Source organism: Bos indicus, chromosome 3, assembly GCF_029378745.1.
Source record: "Bos indicus isolate NIAB-ARS_2022 breed Sahiwal x Tharparkar chromosome 3, NIAB-ARS_B.indTharparkar_mat_pri_1.0, whole genome shotgun sequence".
NCBI lineage: Eukaryota > Metazoa > Chordata > Mammalia > Artiodactyla > Bovidae > Bos > Bos indicus.
In genome coordinates, this window is record NC_091762.1 from 52,063,171 (window position 1) to 52,081,955 (window position 18,785).

The 18,785-nt window shown below is 43.5% G+C and overlaps 1 protein-coding gene across 4 annotated transcripts in view; it reads left to right on the plus strand.

The window, feature by feature from the left end:
• The window catches only part of TGFBR3 (transforming growth factor beta receptor 3), a 209,549-nt gene that overhangs the window by 148,463 nt on the left and 42,301 nt on the right, over window positions 1–18,785 (plus strand). For all 4 annotated transcript variants that reach the window (XM_019957070.2, XM_019957069.2, XM_019957071.2 and 1 more), the window contains 3 exons: window positions 6,480–6,663; window positions 11,458–11,626; window positions 14,806–14,953. In XM_019957070.2, the coding sequence (XP_019812629.2) occupies window positions 6,480–6,663; window positions 11,458–11,626; window positions 14,806–14,953 (501 nt within the window). The remainder of the gene's footprint in view (window positions 1–6,479; window positions 6,664–11,457; window positions 11,627–14,805; window positions 14,954–18,785) is intronic.

Below are 18,785 nucleotides of genomic sequence, written 5' to 3' on the forward strand. Positions count from 1 at the left end.
ACGCAGGGATCAAACCCACATCTCCTTCAGCTTCTGTATTACAGGTGGATTCTTTACCACTGCACCACTGGGGAAGCCCTGGAAAATAGCGTGGGCTCCTGCAAGTTCTGTTCCATGTGCTCAGGTCAGCGTGGGAATGTGCCTGCAAGTCAACAGACCTCAGCCTTGTCTGGGTCAGCATCTCAGGGATTTAGACGAGTGTGGAGATGGCACACACATGAAGTTTAGAGATTTTTGACAATCAACAGAATAGATTTTTATATGGTCTCTACAGAATTGAAATGAGTCTAAAGACCTTGATTTATATTAAAGATACACGGGTGTAGGGGAAGGAGGAGAAGAGCCTTGAGCTGATAAAATCAAGACCTGAGACTTGAGGTACTATTATCCCTATCTCCACCTCCCTGGTGTGAATTGCAGTACTTTCTCCCCTGGGTTATTCCAGAAGTCTACTACTAGTCTCCTGCTCCTTGTCTGTCTTCAGTCTAGACTGGCCACAGCAGCCAGAGTGATTTGTTAGATGTTTTCATGAATCCTCAGTGGCGGCCCATCTCACCCAGACTAAACACCACAGTCCTTTGCAATGGTCTGTAAGGTCCTGTCGGACCTACTGGTCTCCTCTGTGGCCTCTCTGACTTTACTCCTGCTCATCTCCATCTCAGCCCTGTGCTCCAGCCACGCCAGCCTCCTTGCTGTCTCTTTTCTGTGCCAGACGTACGCACTTGCTGCTGTCTCCTCCCCAGCACCCTTCCCCTGATGTCCATGGCTGCCTGTCATCTCCTTCAGTTCTTGACCTGCCCAGTGACTTTCTCAGTCAGATTTTACACTTAAAAGTAGAGTTCCCCTCTTCTCTTCTCTTAATTTATATCATTCCTTCACACTTGTTTACATGTATTTTAATTGTTTATTTTGTTCCTCTGACTTCCTTGCTAGACTGTAAGCTTCACAAAGCAGGGAATTTTGTCTGTTGCCTTCTCCACTATATTCCCAGCACTTCGAACAATGCTTGGCTTTCAATAAATATTTGTTGGATGTTTGTTTAAAGCATAAATGAATGGATATGAGATTATAGTAGGGTTCAGCTGATATAAAAGCTGATGTGATCTTGGGCCTCATGCAGTGTCCATAGAAAGATATTTCGTAAAGAATCGGCTCACGTGATTATGGAGGCTCCAAATTCTGCAGACTCAGCATCTCAGTTTGATACTGAAGGACAGCAGACTGCTGTAGGCCCAGAAGAGCTGATGTCCCAATTCCAAGGCTGTCAGCTGGAGAATTCTCTGTTACTCAGGGGAAGGGTCAGCCTTTTGCTCCATTTAGGCCTTCAACTGATTGGGTGAGGTCCACACCCATTGGGAAGGGCAATTTGTTTTAGTTGGTCTACTGATCTAAGTGTTAATTCTGGACTTCCCTGGTAGTCAGGTGGTTGGGAATTCTCCTACCAGTGCAGGGAACATGGATTCGATTCCCTGGTTTGGGAAGATTCCATATGCCCTGGGGCAACTAAGCCCCTGTGCCACGAATACTGAGCCTGCCCTGTGAGCTGCAGTTGCTGAGCCTGAGAACCACAGCTACGAGAGCCTGTGCTCTGCAACAGGAGAAGCCACCGTAGCAAGAGGCCTGTGCACCGCAACAAATAACAGCCCTGATTGCTGCAGCTGAAGTCCACACGCAGCAACGAAGACCCGGCACAGCCAAAAGTAAATTAATTAAAAAGAAATGTTAGTCTCATCCAAACACCCTCACAGAAATGCCCATAATAACGTTTGACCAAATAACTGGTACCCTGTACCCCAATCACACTGACACCTGAAGCTAACCTTCACAGTACTCTCATCAGACCACACCCCAAACCCTGGGTCTCGTCCCAGGCACCACATTCCAGAGACTATGCTGATGAAGATATGACAACCGTGGTGTCTGGGGAGGAGTCCAGGGAGTTGGACTGTTGCCCTCAAGAAGTGAAGTGGTGGTCAGGGTTGAGTGACATCTACAAACATTTGAAGGTTTGTCTCATGGAAGAAAGAGGAAGGGATTCTTTGGTTTGGAAAGCCCAGCTCAGACAAGTGGGTGGAAGGCAAATTTTACAGGCAACTAAAGTAAGAAGGGACATCTCCTGCTCTGAGAGCCAGTGAAGTCTCCTTTCTGGAAGGGTGCAGGCAGGGCCAGCTGTGACCAGGAGTCAGAAGTCGCCTGTTCTGATCCGGCCTGGGTGCTGATTCTCTGACCTTGGGTAGGCCTTTAGCTTCTCTGAGTTTCTCTCTGTGGAAATCAGAGTAGCCTGCATCAGAGGTCATCCTGAAGATCAGGTGGAAATAACCATACCTTGTAAAACTCGGTGGGGCTCAGGGGAGGCCTTTGTGTGTGAGCTGCTGTGTCAAGTCAGAGAATGGGTGGTCAGGAGGAGCGCTGACTAACCCCTTGCTGCGGCAGAAAATTTCCACTGACCTGCAGTCAGGGACGCTTCACTGCCCCTGGCAGCTTTGCTTTCTTCTCGTTGGAATTCGCCTGAGGAGTGGCAGTTGACTCCTTTTCCAAATTCCTCAGCCCTGAGTGTGTGATCTGTGCTGCTGCTGGCCCTGGAGAAGCCAGACGAGTGGGGCAGATGGTGAGTGAAGGGCGCTCCCCCTTCTTGAGGAGTCAGCTCCACGATGGCATTGCTTTTAATGACTTCAGGATACATTCCCAGGTTGCTCCCCATTTCTTCTCTTATTTACACTGCTCACATTCTTGCCTCTGGAATGCACCAGGGTGATCTATCCCATCTTCCACTCTGGAGAAATGTATTCTCTGCATAACATATTTAAAGCCCTAGTGTTTTATTTTACGGTTGTAACATGAATGAGAAAAAAGGAAAGAACGGAACATCCAGGGAGGCTTGCCTAAACATTCAGAACTGTGCTGGCAGTGGGACAAAGGCCTCTGCGCTGCTGTGGGTTTTTGCGGTGACAGGCTTGAGAAAAGCGACTTTTTAGTGCAAGTGCTTTTCAGTGAAAAGGTGATTTTACTACAGTGCTTAAGTCAGAAAATCAGATAAGCATTGTCTGAAGTTCAGTGTTGATGAGTAGCTAAGCTTCAGAGGATTTATGAATACGTTGGCATGGTTATTGTTGGCAGGTAGATGGCTCAGGAGCTTTTCCTTACGCAGGCGATGTCAAAACAAGGTCAGAGCTAAATGCTCCCCCACTGGTTTTGTTTATAACTGGCATTGGGACGTGTAGCAAGTGTCACTGCCACATTTGGTAGCGCTCTATAGTGCCTGATACATAGTAGGTGTAATGAGTGGTCACTGTTATAGGTGGTCATAGTTTACACCCAGCTTCTTAGTGATTAGTTCTGGGTTTCCTGAGCCAATACAAACCAGAAAGTTTTTATTATTCTTTGTAAAGTACATAGCGGCCCAGTTTTTAGGATAGAAAGAGCTGTCAATTTGGAGATCCGATTTGAGAATCCAGTAGCTCTTCAAGTAGCAGTAACATTCAGTCAGTCCAAAGCATAGGCCAGGATTTCTCAGTTGTGGTGCTGTTGACAATTAGGATAATTCTTTGTCATGGGGGCCATCCTGTGCATTTTAGGATGTTTAGCAGCGTCCCTGGCCTCTATTCACTAGATTCCAGTAGCTCTTCCCTCCTGTTTGTGACAATCAAAACTGTTTTCAGATGTTGCCGCATGTTCCCTGGTGGGCAGAATAACCCCTGGTAAGAACCACTGGTGTAGAGGAAGCTGTGAGGTGCCCATGATGGGCTTTTCAAACTGTGGATCACTCAGTACCCATTAAGGCCAGGCTTCTCAACTGTGGTTGAACATTGAAATTGTCGAGGAAGCTTTAAAAAATGCTGATGCCTGGCTTGCACTCCCAAATTCTAGTTGATTGGGGGGTGGTGGCCTGGGTCTCAGGATATTTAGAAACTCCTCAGATGCTTCTGGTTTTCAGCCAAGAGGGAGACCACGGCATGAGTCGGTGATGGAGTCAATGGGGTGAAGTACTGCTTTGCTAGCATTTAAAAAGTATAAGTATATATGCTGCTGCTAAGTCACTTCAGTCATGTCCGACTCTGTGCGACCCCATAGACGGCAGCCCACCAGGCTCCCCCGTCCCTAGGATTCTCCAGGCAAGAACACTGGAGTGAGTTGCCATTTCCTTCTCCAATAAGTATATATAGTTGAAGAGAAAATATTAATGCCTAGCACAGTATTTAAGGGTAAGAAGTATTTTATATGGGGCTTCCCAGGTGGCTCAGTGGTAAAGAATCTGCCTGCCAAGCAGGAGACAAGGGTTCTATCCCTGGGTCAGGAAGATCCCCTGGAGGAAGACATGGCAACCCACTCCAGTATTCTTGCCTGGGAAATCCCATGGACAGAGGAGCCTGGAAAGCTATATAGTCCATGGGGTGGCAAAGTCATGTTCAGCCAGACACGACTGAATGACTAAACACAACAACAACAACAACTATTTTGTATGTGTGTTGAGGTTGAAAACACTGCTGGAAAGGGTAGAGCCATAAACATAATCCCTGCCCTCAACTTGCTTTTAGTCTGGCTGTAACCACTTCAAAAACTGCTTGCTTCTTGTTGTTAATGATAGTTAACATGAAAACATTTTTTATTGAAGTATAATTGACATATAACATTATACTAGTTTTAGGTATTCAACATAATCTTCAATATTTGTATATATTGTAAAATGATCATCACAATAAGTCTAGTTAACATCTGTCACCATATGTAGAGAAGTTTTTATCTTATAGTGAAAACTTTTAATATCTATGGTCTTTAGCTACTTTCATATATGCAATAAATATTACTAACCATAGTCACTATGCTATACATTAAATCCCCATAACATATTTTTTAATAACATGAAGTTTGTGCCTTTTATATACATATGTATTTTTTAATTATTTTATTTATTTGGCTGCATTGGGTGTTAGTTGTGGGAATTGGAATCTTTTGTTGCAGTGCGTGGGCTCTTTAGTTGTGGCACTCGGGCTTAGTTGTTCCACTGCCTGTAGGATCTTAGTTCCCCAGTCAGGGATGGAATCCGTGTTCCCTGCACTGCAAGGCAGACTCTTAACCACTGAACCACCAGGGAAATCCCAAAGTTTGTACCTTTCGACCCCTTTCACCCATCTCACTCATTCCCTATCTCCCACCTCTGGCAACCACCAGTCTGTTCTTAGTATCTGTGAATCTGGATTTTTGTTTTGTTTTTAGATTCCACATATAAGTGAGATCATTTGGCATTTGTCTTTCTCCATCTGACTTATTTCACTTAGCATAATGTCCTTGAGGTCCATTCATGTTGTTGCAAATGGCAAGATTTTATTCTTTTTCATGGCTGAAAATATTCCATCGTGTATCTATACCACATCTTTATTCATTCATCGGTGAACATTTAGGCCGTTTCCATATCTTGGCTATTGTAAATAATGCTGCAGGGTTCATATATCTCTTCAAGTTAGTGTTTTCATTGTCTTCGGATAAATACCCAGAAGTGGAATTGCTGGATCACATGGTAGTTCTGTTGTTAATGTGAAATTCAGTACAAAACGTTTATAGTCCTGTGGCTTGGGAGGTTTTGAGCCTTTCTGCTCACATTTTGAGGTTCCACCCTGACACTGATAAAATCAGTTGCTGGACAATAAAGATGACATGCGTACTTTCACCAGCAAATGAATTTAATTATAGTGTAGCAGCTAGATGATAATTTCCCCCCTTTGTCTGTGTTAATTATATATACCGTGGTATGCTAGGTCAGCAGTGGTCTAAATACATCCAAGCAAATATTGGGTCTTGCATAAATCATCCCGGACATTTTATGAGGATCAGTCTAATGGCCTCTTGACTTCATTATCTATGGGAATTTGGGGGTCTTACAAAATAAACTGTAATACACATTCATCTCACTGCGAGGAAAGCAGTGTAAAGTGGTAGAAGACTAGCCAGCTCTGGTCGTGTTTTATCTCAGTGCTCAAAACCCAGTAAACCAAAGGGACTCTTGCTGTGTTCCCGTGGTGGTGACTGTTGGCAGAGGCTGCAGCTGTGGAAGACGTGGACATCGAGGTCAAGCCTTTGGGATCACTTTTACCGATCCATTACAAGTCCATGAAAACACTCACCAAGGCTTCCTATTTGACTTGAAACACATTATTTGAAAGGGTGGCCTTCAATTTAGATACCTGGAAAATAGGCTGAGAAGTCTTATGATTCCTCACAAAGCACTCTGTGGTCTCGTCACAAAGTTCTTTAACAATTCAAAGGGCCGTCCTGCGTTGTTTGCAGTTATGTCTTACCTGGAAGAAGGTAGGCTTGGGATTATTTCTTGAATGAGCTGCTGAAGAAAGCTGTTGCCATTGTGTAAGAAAAGGAAGGGGTTAGATTGACAGATATTTATTATTTGTCTGACAAGAGCGTTTTCTGATAATGATTTAGCTCCAGGGGACTGCACCACATTAAATATGCAACTCTGTTTCTTCTAGGTGTCTGAAGGTTCTCTGGTCCATTTTTCATCAAGAAACTTCTCCTTGTCAGCAGAAACAGAAGAAAGGAGCTTCCCCCATGGAAACGAACATCTGTTAAATTGGGCCCGAAAGGAATATGGAGCGGTCACTTCATTCACTGAACTCAAGATAGCAAGAAACATTTATATTAAAGTGGGGGAAGGTAAATTCTATGTGGTCTCAATTAATGACTGATTTATGACAGTCAGTTGTTTTCTTTTCGGAGACCAGGTGGCTAGGGCAAGGAATCAGAGAATTACAGATTGCTGGAGCTGGCAGGACCTGAGAGATCGCTGGGGCCCGCTCCCCACCACATCCTCTCCTTCCCTTTTTCCTTCTGAGGAGATAGGCCTGGTAATGGGGGAGAAGTGGGGAGTAGCCTGGTTGAGAGAGGAGGAAGTTGTTGTGTAGAATTTAGAAGACACCCAGGCACAGAAGTCAGAGGTGAGTGGAAGCTGACAAGCTGAGGTGTGGGAAAGGAAGGGCTAACTGATGGAGTGCAAGGAGAGTTAGCGTGGTGAGTCAGCAGTTAGAGCTTCCTCCCACCTGTTATTCTGCAAACATTTAAAGCCAGTGTCAGTGTTATGGCCTCGAGACATCAGTTTACTTTTGAACAATAGCAGAGGAAGTGTTTGAATGTATTTTTAATACGAATGCTTGTTACAAGGACAAATTATTGGAGAAAGGAGCTGTTTAGCCTTGATAAGAAATGGCCTATTTTAATTTCCTTGCCTTGCAGAGGGATATAAATATCTGGTGATTCAATTTTGAAAGCATATTATTTCTCAAATAACTTCTTTATCATTATTTTTAGTTGAGTATATTTGGAACTCCCAAATAAGTTACTAGAAATAACAACTCTTGTGAACGGGCCCTTGTTACAGTCAGGTGATTGTGTGAAAATGGCGTTTCAGGTCCTCTGGGTCCATCTGCTTTCTTCTGAATTCTATAGCAGTTGTCTCCTCTATCATAGACTCTGTGGAAGCATGAGTGAGTTATTGAATGCTCGTTCCCAGCCCTTTTCCGGATCTGGGATGTTTGATAGATTCAGGACACTGATGTTAAGTGTGTGCTGTGTGCAGAGGCCGTATCAGGGGATTTCTACATGCACCCTCATTTAACCCTGCCAGTAATCCTAGGAGGAAACCATTATTTTGACCATTTTGCATAGGGGTCAATGGAGGGTTAAGCTAACTTGCTCAAATCCACATTATTATTAGCAAGTGACAAAACTAGAACTCACACTCAGGTTTTCTGACCTTTGAGTCTAATGCTTATTGCCTGATGTTGCATTTTAAGTCTTAGCCCAGTGAGATTGAAGATTGAAGGCAAAAAGAGAATACAGAAGCAGAGGATACAATGGTTAGATAGTATCACTGACTCAGTAGACATGAATCTGAGCAAACTCTAGGAGATAGGAGGAGCCTGGCATGCTGCAGTCCATGAAGTCACAAGGAGTCAGACATGGCTTAGCAACTGAACAACAACAAACATAAAAGTAGGTTACCTAGATGAAAAGGCTTGTTTAGTTGAATAGAGGGAGGAGGAGTTTAAAGGAGAGCAAGTTTCAAAAACTTGAAGTTTGTTATTAAACTCTCATGGTATTCAGGTCGCTAATCATAGAGGTCAAGCCCCATTGGGACAAAACAAACAAAAAATCTCTTTTAATAAAGGTTCTAGGCCCTGACCATGGTCTCTTTTTGAAGCAGAATTTTAGTGCATATTGACTGGATATTGATTACCTCCCTGGAATTTGTTAGAATAAGAACATGTGTTATGGTAACATGTAGAAGGTTGGGCTCTATTCTGTTCTCTTAAGAGGGCATGAGCTTCAGTGCACAAGAGTGAAGGGTCCCATGATTTCCCCAAGGCTGCACACTGGATCAGGGAAGAACTTTAAGGACCTTGTGTCCTGCCCAATAAAAACTTTAATTTCTTGTAAACACCTTTAGAGATCCTAAAACTTGACTCCAGATACCAGTCAGGTGTAAATCACTGGCCCACACCATGGAGAGGAGCAGCTGGGGAAGTGAGGGTCCTTGGCTAGGTTGGTGGACCACGAGGCGCTGTTGTCTGTCACCATGGATTAGACTCTGCTGAGCAGACCTCATCCACTGGTTTCCCAGAACCTGACCTGTCTCTACCCAGCTGAGTTAGGGATCCTAGGCCATGGGCCTCTTCTTATTCTATACAAAGTGTGGTCCCCACCCCAGCAGCATCCTCATCACCTGGGAGCTTTTAGAAATGCTGGTTCTCGGGCCCATCCCAGACCAACTGACTTAAAAACTCTGATGGTAGGGTCCAGCCATCTGTGTTTTAGCAGGCACTCTAGAGTGATTCTGCGTGCTCAGTCACTCAGTTGTGTCTGACTCTTTACGACCCTATGGATTGAAGCCTGCCAGGCTCCTCTGTCCATGGGATTTTCCCAGGAGAAACACTGGAGTGTTGCCATTTCCTCCTCCAAGGGATCTTCCTGACCCAGGGATCGAACCTCCGTCTCCTGTGTCTCCAGCACTGCAGGTAGATTCTTTACCACTGTACTACTTGGGAAGCCCTTGGTGCTTCTATTACTTGGTAAAGTTTGAGAACTACTGCTCTGACCTATATGCTTAGAGTGGAAGAACTGAGGGCTTTCAGTTCTTATCCCAGCTGGGCTTATTATCTGCAAGGCTTCAAGCAACATTCTGATTTACCTACCACCAGAGCCTCAGTTTCCATAGCAGGAAAATGAGGTCTTTACGTTACCCCTCAGGTTCTTCGAGTATGTTATTCTAGCTCTCACAGTGGTTTGTCAATCCTTTCCTAAAATACAAATAAGCATGTGACTTCCCCCCTCCCCCACACTTGCCAGGTTTCTACCCGGGGATTCCCCTTTGTGGTTTCCTCTCTGCTTGGCAGTTGGTATAAGTTTTGATGCCAGGCATGCGGAAGGTCATTTGGGGGCAAAAAAAAAAAAAAAAAAAACCACATACATGCATGCACACACAACAAAAAGTGATCAGCTTACTCAACTTAGTGACAATGGCATCTGGGACTTAAGCCCTTAATAGCAGCAACTTTTAAACAATTAAACCTTTCCTGGTGGCTTTGGAGGGTCACAGTGTGGGTGAGCTTTTTGTTGCTTGTCTCAAATCTCACACCAGTATTTGTTAATTCCGAAAACCTATGCCACGTGCCTACTGTGTATGTGCCAGATGCACCCCAGGCTCATCTGTGAACTAGGAATACAGGCCAGAGTCCCAGGAGGGGGTCCTTGTCTCTTGAGTTCCAGACGGGGCTGTCCCTGGCCCATGTCTCCATCCTCTGACGCTTGATGGAGTTTCAGCCTTGCCACCCCGACATCACTTTCTGTCCTGTGATCTGGGGGAGGCGCTGGCAAGGCTACAGCTGCAGGGTGTGCATTCCTCATCTGCTCATCTGGCAAAACCCTTAGCAGATGTGGAGGGGGTGCTGCTCCAGCAGCCAGAGTCAGCAGAGCCTGGGCCTCTTTAAGGGGGTCTTTAGGGAAGAATACAGAATGCACAGCCAACACTTTCTTGAAGTGAACCTTTAAGCAGGGGCCCCGTGAACTCCCTGGGTCCCCCTGTTCTAGGGGTGACACTGGGGGATGCCCTGGTGCCTGGAGCCAGAAAGCTACAGTGTGTGTTGTAGACTTCAGCACAGGGGCGTTGCACAGTTGGGTGGGCAGTATCAACCCAATCTGGGGAACTCCTGGGCTGAGGCCTCACTCCTAAGTGAGACTTGCATATGAATTTGAACCCTGGCATCCTGTCCATTAAATGAAAAAGGCAGAAGTCTGTTTCATTAAAGTGCCAGGTCTCTGATTAATTACCCCTTCTGAAAAAAGCTTGCTGCACCTAGAACTTCCTTGACACCGGTCCCAGCTGTCACACTGCCAGCAGTTTCAAGTTCTGTTTAAACATTTAAACCACTCGATGGAAATCCCATCAGCCATCGTGCTGTGTAAGCAGCATGTGCTCTTGGGGGAGTATCTTAGAACTCTTCGTAAGTGCATCACTTTCCCTGGTAGAGGTGATGAACAGCCCTCAGCACAATGAGATAATGTTTGTGAAAGCACCTTGCAAACTGTTAAGTGCCATATAAACGTTCGCTGTCTGTGTCAAGATTATAAGAAAGAGTGCAAGTCTGCCCTCACTCTAACAGTCTTTAGAGTATAAATGACTCTGAGGAAGAAATATGAAGGAATGATTAATTCTACAGCATGGGCCAGAGAATTAATTAGGTTTCTGGTTCTTCTATTCATTGAAATAGCAAATATCCAAAGAGGAGCATCCTTGGGGCTAGGATGGATAGGTCATTGGATTCAGTGTTGAGTATGCTGAGTGACATAGCTGTTGGGTTTTTAGGTGGGGGGTGCTTGGTAGGCAGATGGCCGTGCAGGTGTGCAGCTCAGGAGCCATGGTCTAGGTACAAGTTGAAGCTGTGGGAGTGATTGAGATCATCTAGGAAGAAGACGAAATAAAAAGAGTTGAGGAAGCAACTGATATTCTTAGCCTTGGTTTATATCAGGGTTAACTGTGGAGCTTTTCAAAACGAAAGCCTTCTAGGTCCCACCTAGATCTTCTGAGTCAGACTCTCCGGGGTGGAGTCCAAACAGGTGGCTTCTGATGTGCACTGAAGATTGAGGACCACAGATGTTTAAAGGATGAGCAGAGGAAGAGCCCGTGAAAGACTGAAAGACAGATCAGAGGAAATGGGTGAGGACAAAGCAGAATCAAAGAAAACAGGAAGGGAGAGGATTTAGACTAGAAGAGGCCACTGGAGTTGGTCAGAAGGAGCCCACTGATGACCACAGAGGAAGCACTTGAGGGCAGAAGCTTGAGGTTCCCTGTGTCCTGCACTTGCCCAGGGTCCCTCTTACCTTCTCTCCTTTGAGTCTGGTTACCACATAGCTCATTGTGTGTGTTTCTTTCTTTCTTTCTTTTTTTACTTTCAGATCAAGTGTTCCCTCCCACGTGCAACATAGGGAAGAATTTTCTCTCCCTCAATTATCTTGCTGAGTACCTTCAGCCCAAAGCTGCAGAAGGGTGTGTGATGTCCAGCCAGCCCCAGGATAAGGAAGTACATATCATTGAGTTGATCACCCCCAACTCTAACCCCTACAGGTGAGTGAGTGTGAGTGTGTGTGTGTTTTCTGAACCAAGAGATGAAAACAAAGACATGATGTGACTTGACAAAATTCTGACTTGAGGCAGGGAGAGGCTCAGCCCTCCCTCGTGTGAGAGGGAGGGAGCAGCTTCTATTCACAGAATCTTTGAAGAAAACAGTAAAGATACCAGTGTCGTATTTTATTTTCTGATCTCTCTCTAGATTTCATATATCCCAGATGAGTTCTGAAGCATAATCTGAACTTCTTGGTACAGTCATTCATTGTTATCTGCAGGAGACTGTTTTCAGATACCCCTCGGATACCAAAATCCATAGATGCTCAAGTCTTTTATAAAAATGGCATAGTATTTGCATATAAACTACACGAATTCTCCTGTATACTTGAAATTGCCTCTAGATTACTTATCATACCTACTACTACTACTAAGTCGCTTCAGTCGTGTCCGACTCTGTGTGACCCCATAGACAGCAGCCCACCAGGCTCCGCCATCCCTGGGATCCTCCAGGCAAGAACATTGGAGTGGGTTGCCATTTCCTTCTCCAGTGCATGAAAGTGGAAAGTGAAAGTGAAGTCACTCAGTCGTGTCCGACTCCTAGCGACCCCATGGACTGCAGCCTACCAGGCTCCTCTGTCCATGGGATTTTCCAGGCAAGGGTACTGGAGTGGCGTGCCATTGCCTTCTCCAACTTATCATACCTATTATAATGTAAATGCTATCTAATTAGTTGAAAATACAGTATTTGTTGTTGTGCAGTCACTCAGTCGTCACCGACTCTTTATGATCATGGATTGAAGCAAACCAGGCTTCCCTGTCCTTCACCATTTCCCAGAGCTTGCTCAAACTCATATTCTCATGTCCATTGAGTCAGTGATGCCATCTGACCATCTCATCCTCTGTCATCCCCTTCTCCTCCTGCCTTCAATCTTTCCCAATATCAGGTCTTTTCTAGTGTGTCGACTCTTCACATCAGGTGGCCAAAGTATTGGAGTTTCAACTTCAGCATCAGTCCTTCCAATGAATATTCAGTACTGCTTACCTTTAGGATTGACTGGTTTGATCTCCTTGGAGTCTAAGGGACTCTCGAAAGTCTTCTCCAACACCACAGTTCAAAAGCATCAATTCTTCGGCACTCAGCCTTCTTTATGGTACAACTCTCACATCCATACAAGACTCCTGGAAAGATCACCACTTGCACTATACCAACCTTTGTTGGCAAAGCAATGTCTCTGTTTTTTAATATGCTATCTAGGTTGGTCATAGCTATTCTTCCAAGGAGCAAAGGTCTTTTAATTTCATGGCTGCAGTCACCATCTACAGTGATTTTGGAACCCAAGAAAATAAAGTCTGTTACTGTTTCCCTTGTTTTCCCATCGATTTGCCATGGAGTGATGGGACCATATATGCCATGATCTTAGTTTTTTGAATGTTGAGTTTTAAGCCAGGTTTTTCACTCTCCTCTTTCACCTTCATCAAGAGGCTGTTTAGTTCCTCTTCACTTTCTGCCATAAGTGTGGCGTCATCTGCATATCTGAGGTTATTGATATTTCTCCCAGCAATCTTGATTCCAGCTTGTGCTTCATCCAGCTTGTGCTTATATTAAATACAATATAAATGCTATGTAAATAGTTGCCTGCAAGGAGCAAATTCAAACTTTACTTTTTGAAATTTCCTGGAATTTTTTCCCCCAATGTTTTCCATCTGTGGTTGGTTAAATCTGCAAATGTGGAACCTGGAGACACAGAAGATGGACTGTACTAGTTATAGAACAGACAGTCTTACTCCATTATTATCACCTATGACTGAGGTTATCCCTGATAAGAAAATTACAAAGTGTGCCTTATTAGCATAGTTATCATTTTAACAAATTTTTTTTAAACAAATCTCTGTTTATAGTGTCCTCAGAGCACTTTAGGCACTCATAACTGTTTGAAGCTGTGTGACTGTGTATGTGTGAGTGAGTGTGTGTATGTGTGTCAGAGGAATGGCCCTTCATGGTGACACATCAGAGAACTATTAGATACTTGCCTTTCTCTCCAACCCTCAGCATCCTGTCCAGGACTGAAAATTTAACTCTCTTTATCAAGAATGATTAGGGAATTTACTTAAGAAAGAAAAGGGAGAAAGTAGGCCTTTCTCCCACTTTCACTTGCATTTCATAGGGACTAGTGAGTAAAACTGTTAATTTATATTATAGAAGGATTTTACGGTTAAAATTTTAATTCTAATCAAACTTTGATTTCAAAAGTGAATAAACTACAGACTGGTTTTTGAAAATGGAAATTTTGTCCCATGTGAAGAATTGTGGAAAATTAAAAGGGAATGGGGATAGAAGTAATGGAAGCATGTATACTTAGGTATTAGCCCTAAGGCTTCGTTTGAGTACTATATATCACTCATTTTATGCTTTCCAAGTGTGTAAAACCAAGATGGAAATAAAGACTTTCCTCTAAGTCCAGAATGCCAGAGATGTTATTATTTGGTAAGAATTCTCTTTCGTACTGGATTCTTAGAAGTTTGGATTGTGTTCATGAATTTTCCAATAATCACTTGGTTGACCATCTGTTTTTTTTATTTTAATAGCTATCTCCAGAAGTTTGGGGAAGTTTATGCAGATATGATTTTGTAACAAATGTTGATGGCTTAAGCAAACCTTATATAAGTCAAGAAATGCTCTAGCCTTTTGCTTCTTATTTTATTCTGAAGTTTTCTAACTTTTTTACTGCCTCCCTCTTGCGTCCACCCTGCCACCCTCCACTCACCAAACTGCCACCCACTCCTGGTTTGAAGGATTTTGAGCGTATAACAAATTAGAATGTTACATATCGAAGGTGTTGAGCCTGAAGAAGCAACAATTCTGCTTCAAAAGTAAACTCTTGTGGTTTGTTCAAGTCCATTTCAAACAGTGGCCACATGAAATAACCACCTTTTTTTTTTTCCCAATGAAGAGAAAAAGTTTAGTGGCTAATTAACCACAGGCGTATTTTTCTATTGTTATGTAAAATCATTTTGTTATGTGTGCACTAAACAATCTGTTTTGCACATGTCATTTGCCTGGGATCCACTCCAGCTTTTTAATCAACTGGCCAGACACTGGAAACATGAAGACTTGGAAGAGGGGAGTTGCAACTTTCTGGCATTTGGGTCCTAACTCTGCCTTTGTTTTCCACTCACAGTGCTTTCCAGGTGGATATCATAATTGACATAAGACCTTCTCGGAAGGATCCTGAGGTTGTCAAAAATCTGATCCTGATCTTGAAATGCAAAAAGTCTGTCAACTGGGTGATCAAATCTTTCGATATTAAGGGAAACCTGAAAGCTATTGTAAGTTGGTTAAGCATTTCTTTGTTTTGATGAATGGCAGTAATTTAAGCTGTGTTTGTATGTGTTATTTTTGTGAAGTTTTTCTCCATTATTTTTCACTTTATAAAACAGGCTGTTCCTTGGCTTCTCCTGTCAAGGACAGGCAGTGTGGTAGTTAAAAAAGGTCTTTGTGGTCAATACAGACCTGGGTTCAAGTTCAGACTCTGCCACTTATGAACTGTGACCTTGGGCAAGTCCCTTCACCTCTCTGGATCCCACGAGCTTCATTTGTGAAATTCCTGAAATCTATTAGTGTGCTTTCCAGTCTTGTTGTTGTTGTTTTTTAGTTAATGTCTATTTGTGTTTTTTTTTTTTTGTATCAGTTTATTTATTTTTTACTTTACAATATTGTATTGGTTTTGCCATACATCAACATGAATCCACCACGGGTGTTCACGTGCTCCCCATCCTGACCCCCCTCTCACCTCCCTCCCTGTACCATCCCTCTGGGTCATCCCAGTGTTGTTGTTTAGTTGCTAAATCGTATCCTACTCTGCGACCCCTTGGACTGTAGCCTGCCAGGTTCCTCTGTCCCTGGGACTTCCAGTCTTAGTAAATATAAAACAATGAACACAAGCATTTCATGGCTGAGAATCCTGTGGGGGCCTCAGTGTCATGGCTGTGAATATCAGCTCTTACTCTAGGATTGGGTCTTTACGAAAGATGTGGGAAATGAGCTAATTCCAGCTGATTTTTCTTTTCGAGACAAATACTTGGTATTGGCATGTGTTTTTGCTTACTCCTAAGGATAAAACCCTGATAAAAGAATTACAGCTGTGCACAGGTTAGTGAGATGATGCTGGAAAAGTATCCCCAGCCTGTTTCCTAAGCATTCTGTTTCATGAAGGAAATATATGTAAGACGTTTAACTGGGTGGCATGATGGGCAGACAATAGCTCATTTCACGAAAAGTTAAATGTTGAAATTTGGTGGAATCCATTTTTTCCAAGTATGTTTAGGGAGATAGCTATTTGACAGAATATTGCAGCAAATTATATTGAAAGTTAAAGAATTCCCTTTCCTCATTTTTAAAAAGATAATTATCTCTTTGGATGCATGCGTGCGTGCTAAGTTGCTTCAGCTGTGTCCAACTCTTTGTGACCCTATGGACTGTAGACCACCAGGCCCCTCTGCCCATGGTATTCTCCAGGCAAGAATACTGGATTGGGTTACCATGCCCTCCTCCAGGGGATCTTCCTGACCCAGGGATCAAACCCTTGTGTCTTACGTCTCCTGCATTGGCAGGCGGGTTCTTTACCACTAACGCCACCTGGGAAGCCAATTACATCTTCAGCATCTCTTTTTGCGGGCTTAAATGTTAGTGCATTGTCTTTAAAAAAAATTTTTTTTTAATAAATTTAAATTAAAAATTTTAAACTGGAAGATAATTGCTTTACCATGTTGTATTGGTTTCTGCCATACAACAGTGTGAATCAGCCATCAGTATACCTATATCCCCTCCCCCTTGAGCCTCCTTCCACTCCACTATCCAACCCCTCTAGGTCATCACAGACCACCAGGCTGAGCTCCCTGTGTTATACAGAAACTCTCACTAGCTGTCTGTCTTACACGTTGGTAGTGTATATGTGTCAGTGCTACTTTCTCAGTTCACCCCACCTCCTCCTTCCCCTGCTGTACCCACAAGTCTCTTCTGTACATCTGCATCTCCATCCTGTGCATCTGCATCTGTCCTGTGTGTTGTCTTTTTTAAAAACTGTGGCCAGTTCCTCTTTCAGTGCCTGCACTGAATCAGTTGGAGTGGGATTTATGTTTTCAGTGGGTTCATGTTTTGGGAGAGGGATGCCTTTGGCATTAGTATTATTCATTCATGGCACCTTCTGTGTGACAACACAGTGAACAGAGCCAGTAGTCCCCTAGGCAACATCCTGTATGAGCATTTGCCAGAGGCAGTGGGTACAGCCATGAGCACACACATCTTAATTTTAAAGTAATCATCTCTGGTTCCTGTGGGTTTTTTTTTTTTTTTTTTAACTTTTAGGGGATCCCAATAAACCATCATGTGTAGTGGTGATACATCAATTTGGTATTGAGCACAAAGCCCAGCAGTGATTTTCTGAAGTCAGAGCTGTTGTGAATGCTTTCCCTGGCATGGCATGAGCAGTGTTGGTGACCTGGGCTGTTTGCAGCCTTTGCTGCCTGGCACACCAGCCAAATGTTTTTAATTTCAGAATAACAAAAACAGGAAAGGGAATCATGCTTTGAAAGGCAGAAACATACGGTACATTTTAATTCCCTGCTGGAGTTCTTGTGTAAATGTTCTCTTGGCCCTGACCCTTTGATGGCTCTTTCTCTCCCTGAGCATGTGTGCCTGGTCCAGGGCAGTCCTGGAGTTCACTCTGAAGGTCCCCACTTCTCCTATGAATCAGAGAGGCTAGAAAAAGAGATTGTTCATCTCAGTGCAAGATCTGTTTATATTGCTCTCCTTGGCTGTACTCCTGTTCCAGGCCAATTTTGGACAATGCATGACAACATTACTAAACAATTAGGTAATGTTTCATGATGTTCCTTTCTATTCTCCCAATCAGTTTCATGCTTTGTGATTTCTTAACTCCTGTCTCAGATGTGAGTTCTGACTGTGCTGGGAGGGAAAGTTACCTGCTAATAAAAAGGTGGAGTGGAGAGAATGCTGGCTTTGAGGCCAGCCAGGTCTGGATTCAAATCCTATTTCCAATTGCTATTATCCCAGTTGATCCTGGGCAATTTCATTGAACTTTGAGTCTGTTTCCTTACCTGTGAAATGGATACAATGATAATACTCACCTTGAGAGTTCTTATGAGGTTTAGCAGAGTCCATTCATTCATTCAACAAATATTTGTTAAGTGTGCCCTGGGTATTTCATCTAAAGCAGTCAGCATACGCCTGCACATGATGAGTTCTCAGCTACATGTACTAGTAAACTTCTGTGAGCCTCGGGTTCCTCTTCTCTAGAAAAGAATAGTAATGCCTACTCCTTATATTTTGGAGAAGAATTAAATAAGAAAACATATATTAAGCACTTAGCACAGTGCCTGCCATAAAAGATGGTGGTAGGGAGTAGGTTTCTATCTTCCTTCTATTAGCAATTCTTTAAGAGTTTGTAGGGACAATTAACAAAGTGAAGATAATGACAAATGTTTACTAAAGGAATTGTGTGGAACTTGATGGGGAAATTTAAAGAAAAGCACCACTGAACATAGGTCGGGTATGTATGTGTGTGTGTGATACGACGTGGGCAGAATGAACCCTCTAAAAGACAGGATGGTCCAAAGAGGCACAGAGGGTTGTGCTGGGCCAGATGGGATTACTACAAGTGTCCACATTACATCATCATGCCCAGCTCTGGCTTTTAATTCGGGGCCCTTATGGACCATGCATAATCACATTTTGGAAAAGACTCCAAAACATAAAATAGATGGAGATAACTTGTTAGAAATTTTCTGTTGTATGATTTCATAGGGCCTCAGGGCTTCAAGTTTGCAAATAGTGAGTTTATTCTTAGAAGAGATATTTTTTAATCCCATTGGGAGTATGGACTGCACCCTCTGCCTAACTTTTCCTCCAGCCCCTGCCCTCCCAGATACCAGCAGTTTTGATGCAGGTGTGTGGATGGTGGGGAGAGGGAAAGGTACTCAGACTCTACTTAACTCATTGTCCTTCGTGAAGATATGGCTGGGAAAGATGGCGGTGGTATTTGAGACCTCCTTGAATACTCCCTAATGGAGTAGCTATACCGAGGCCTTGGGAGCCTGGGAACTCCCAGAAATACAGGATAAGAAACCCATTCATTGCTGG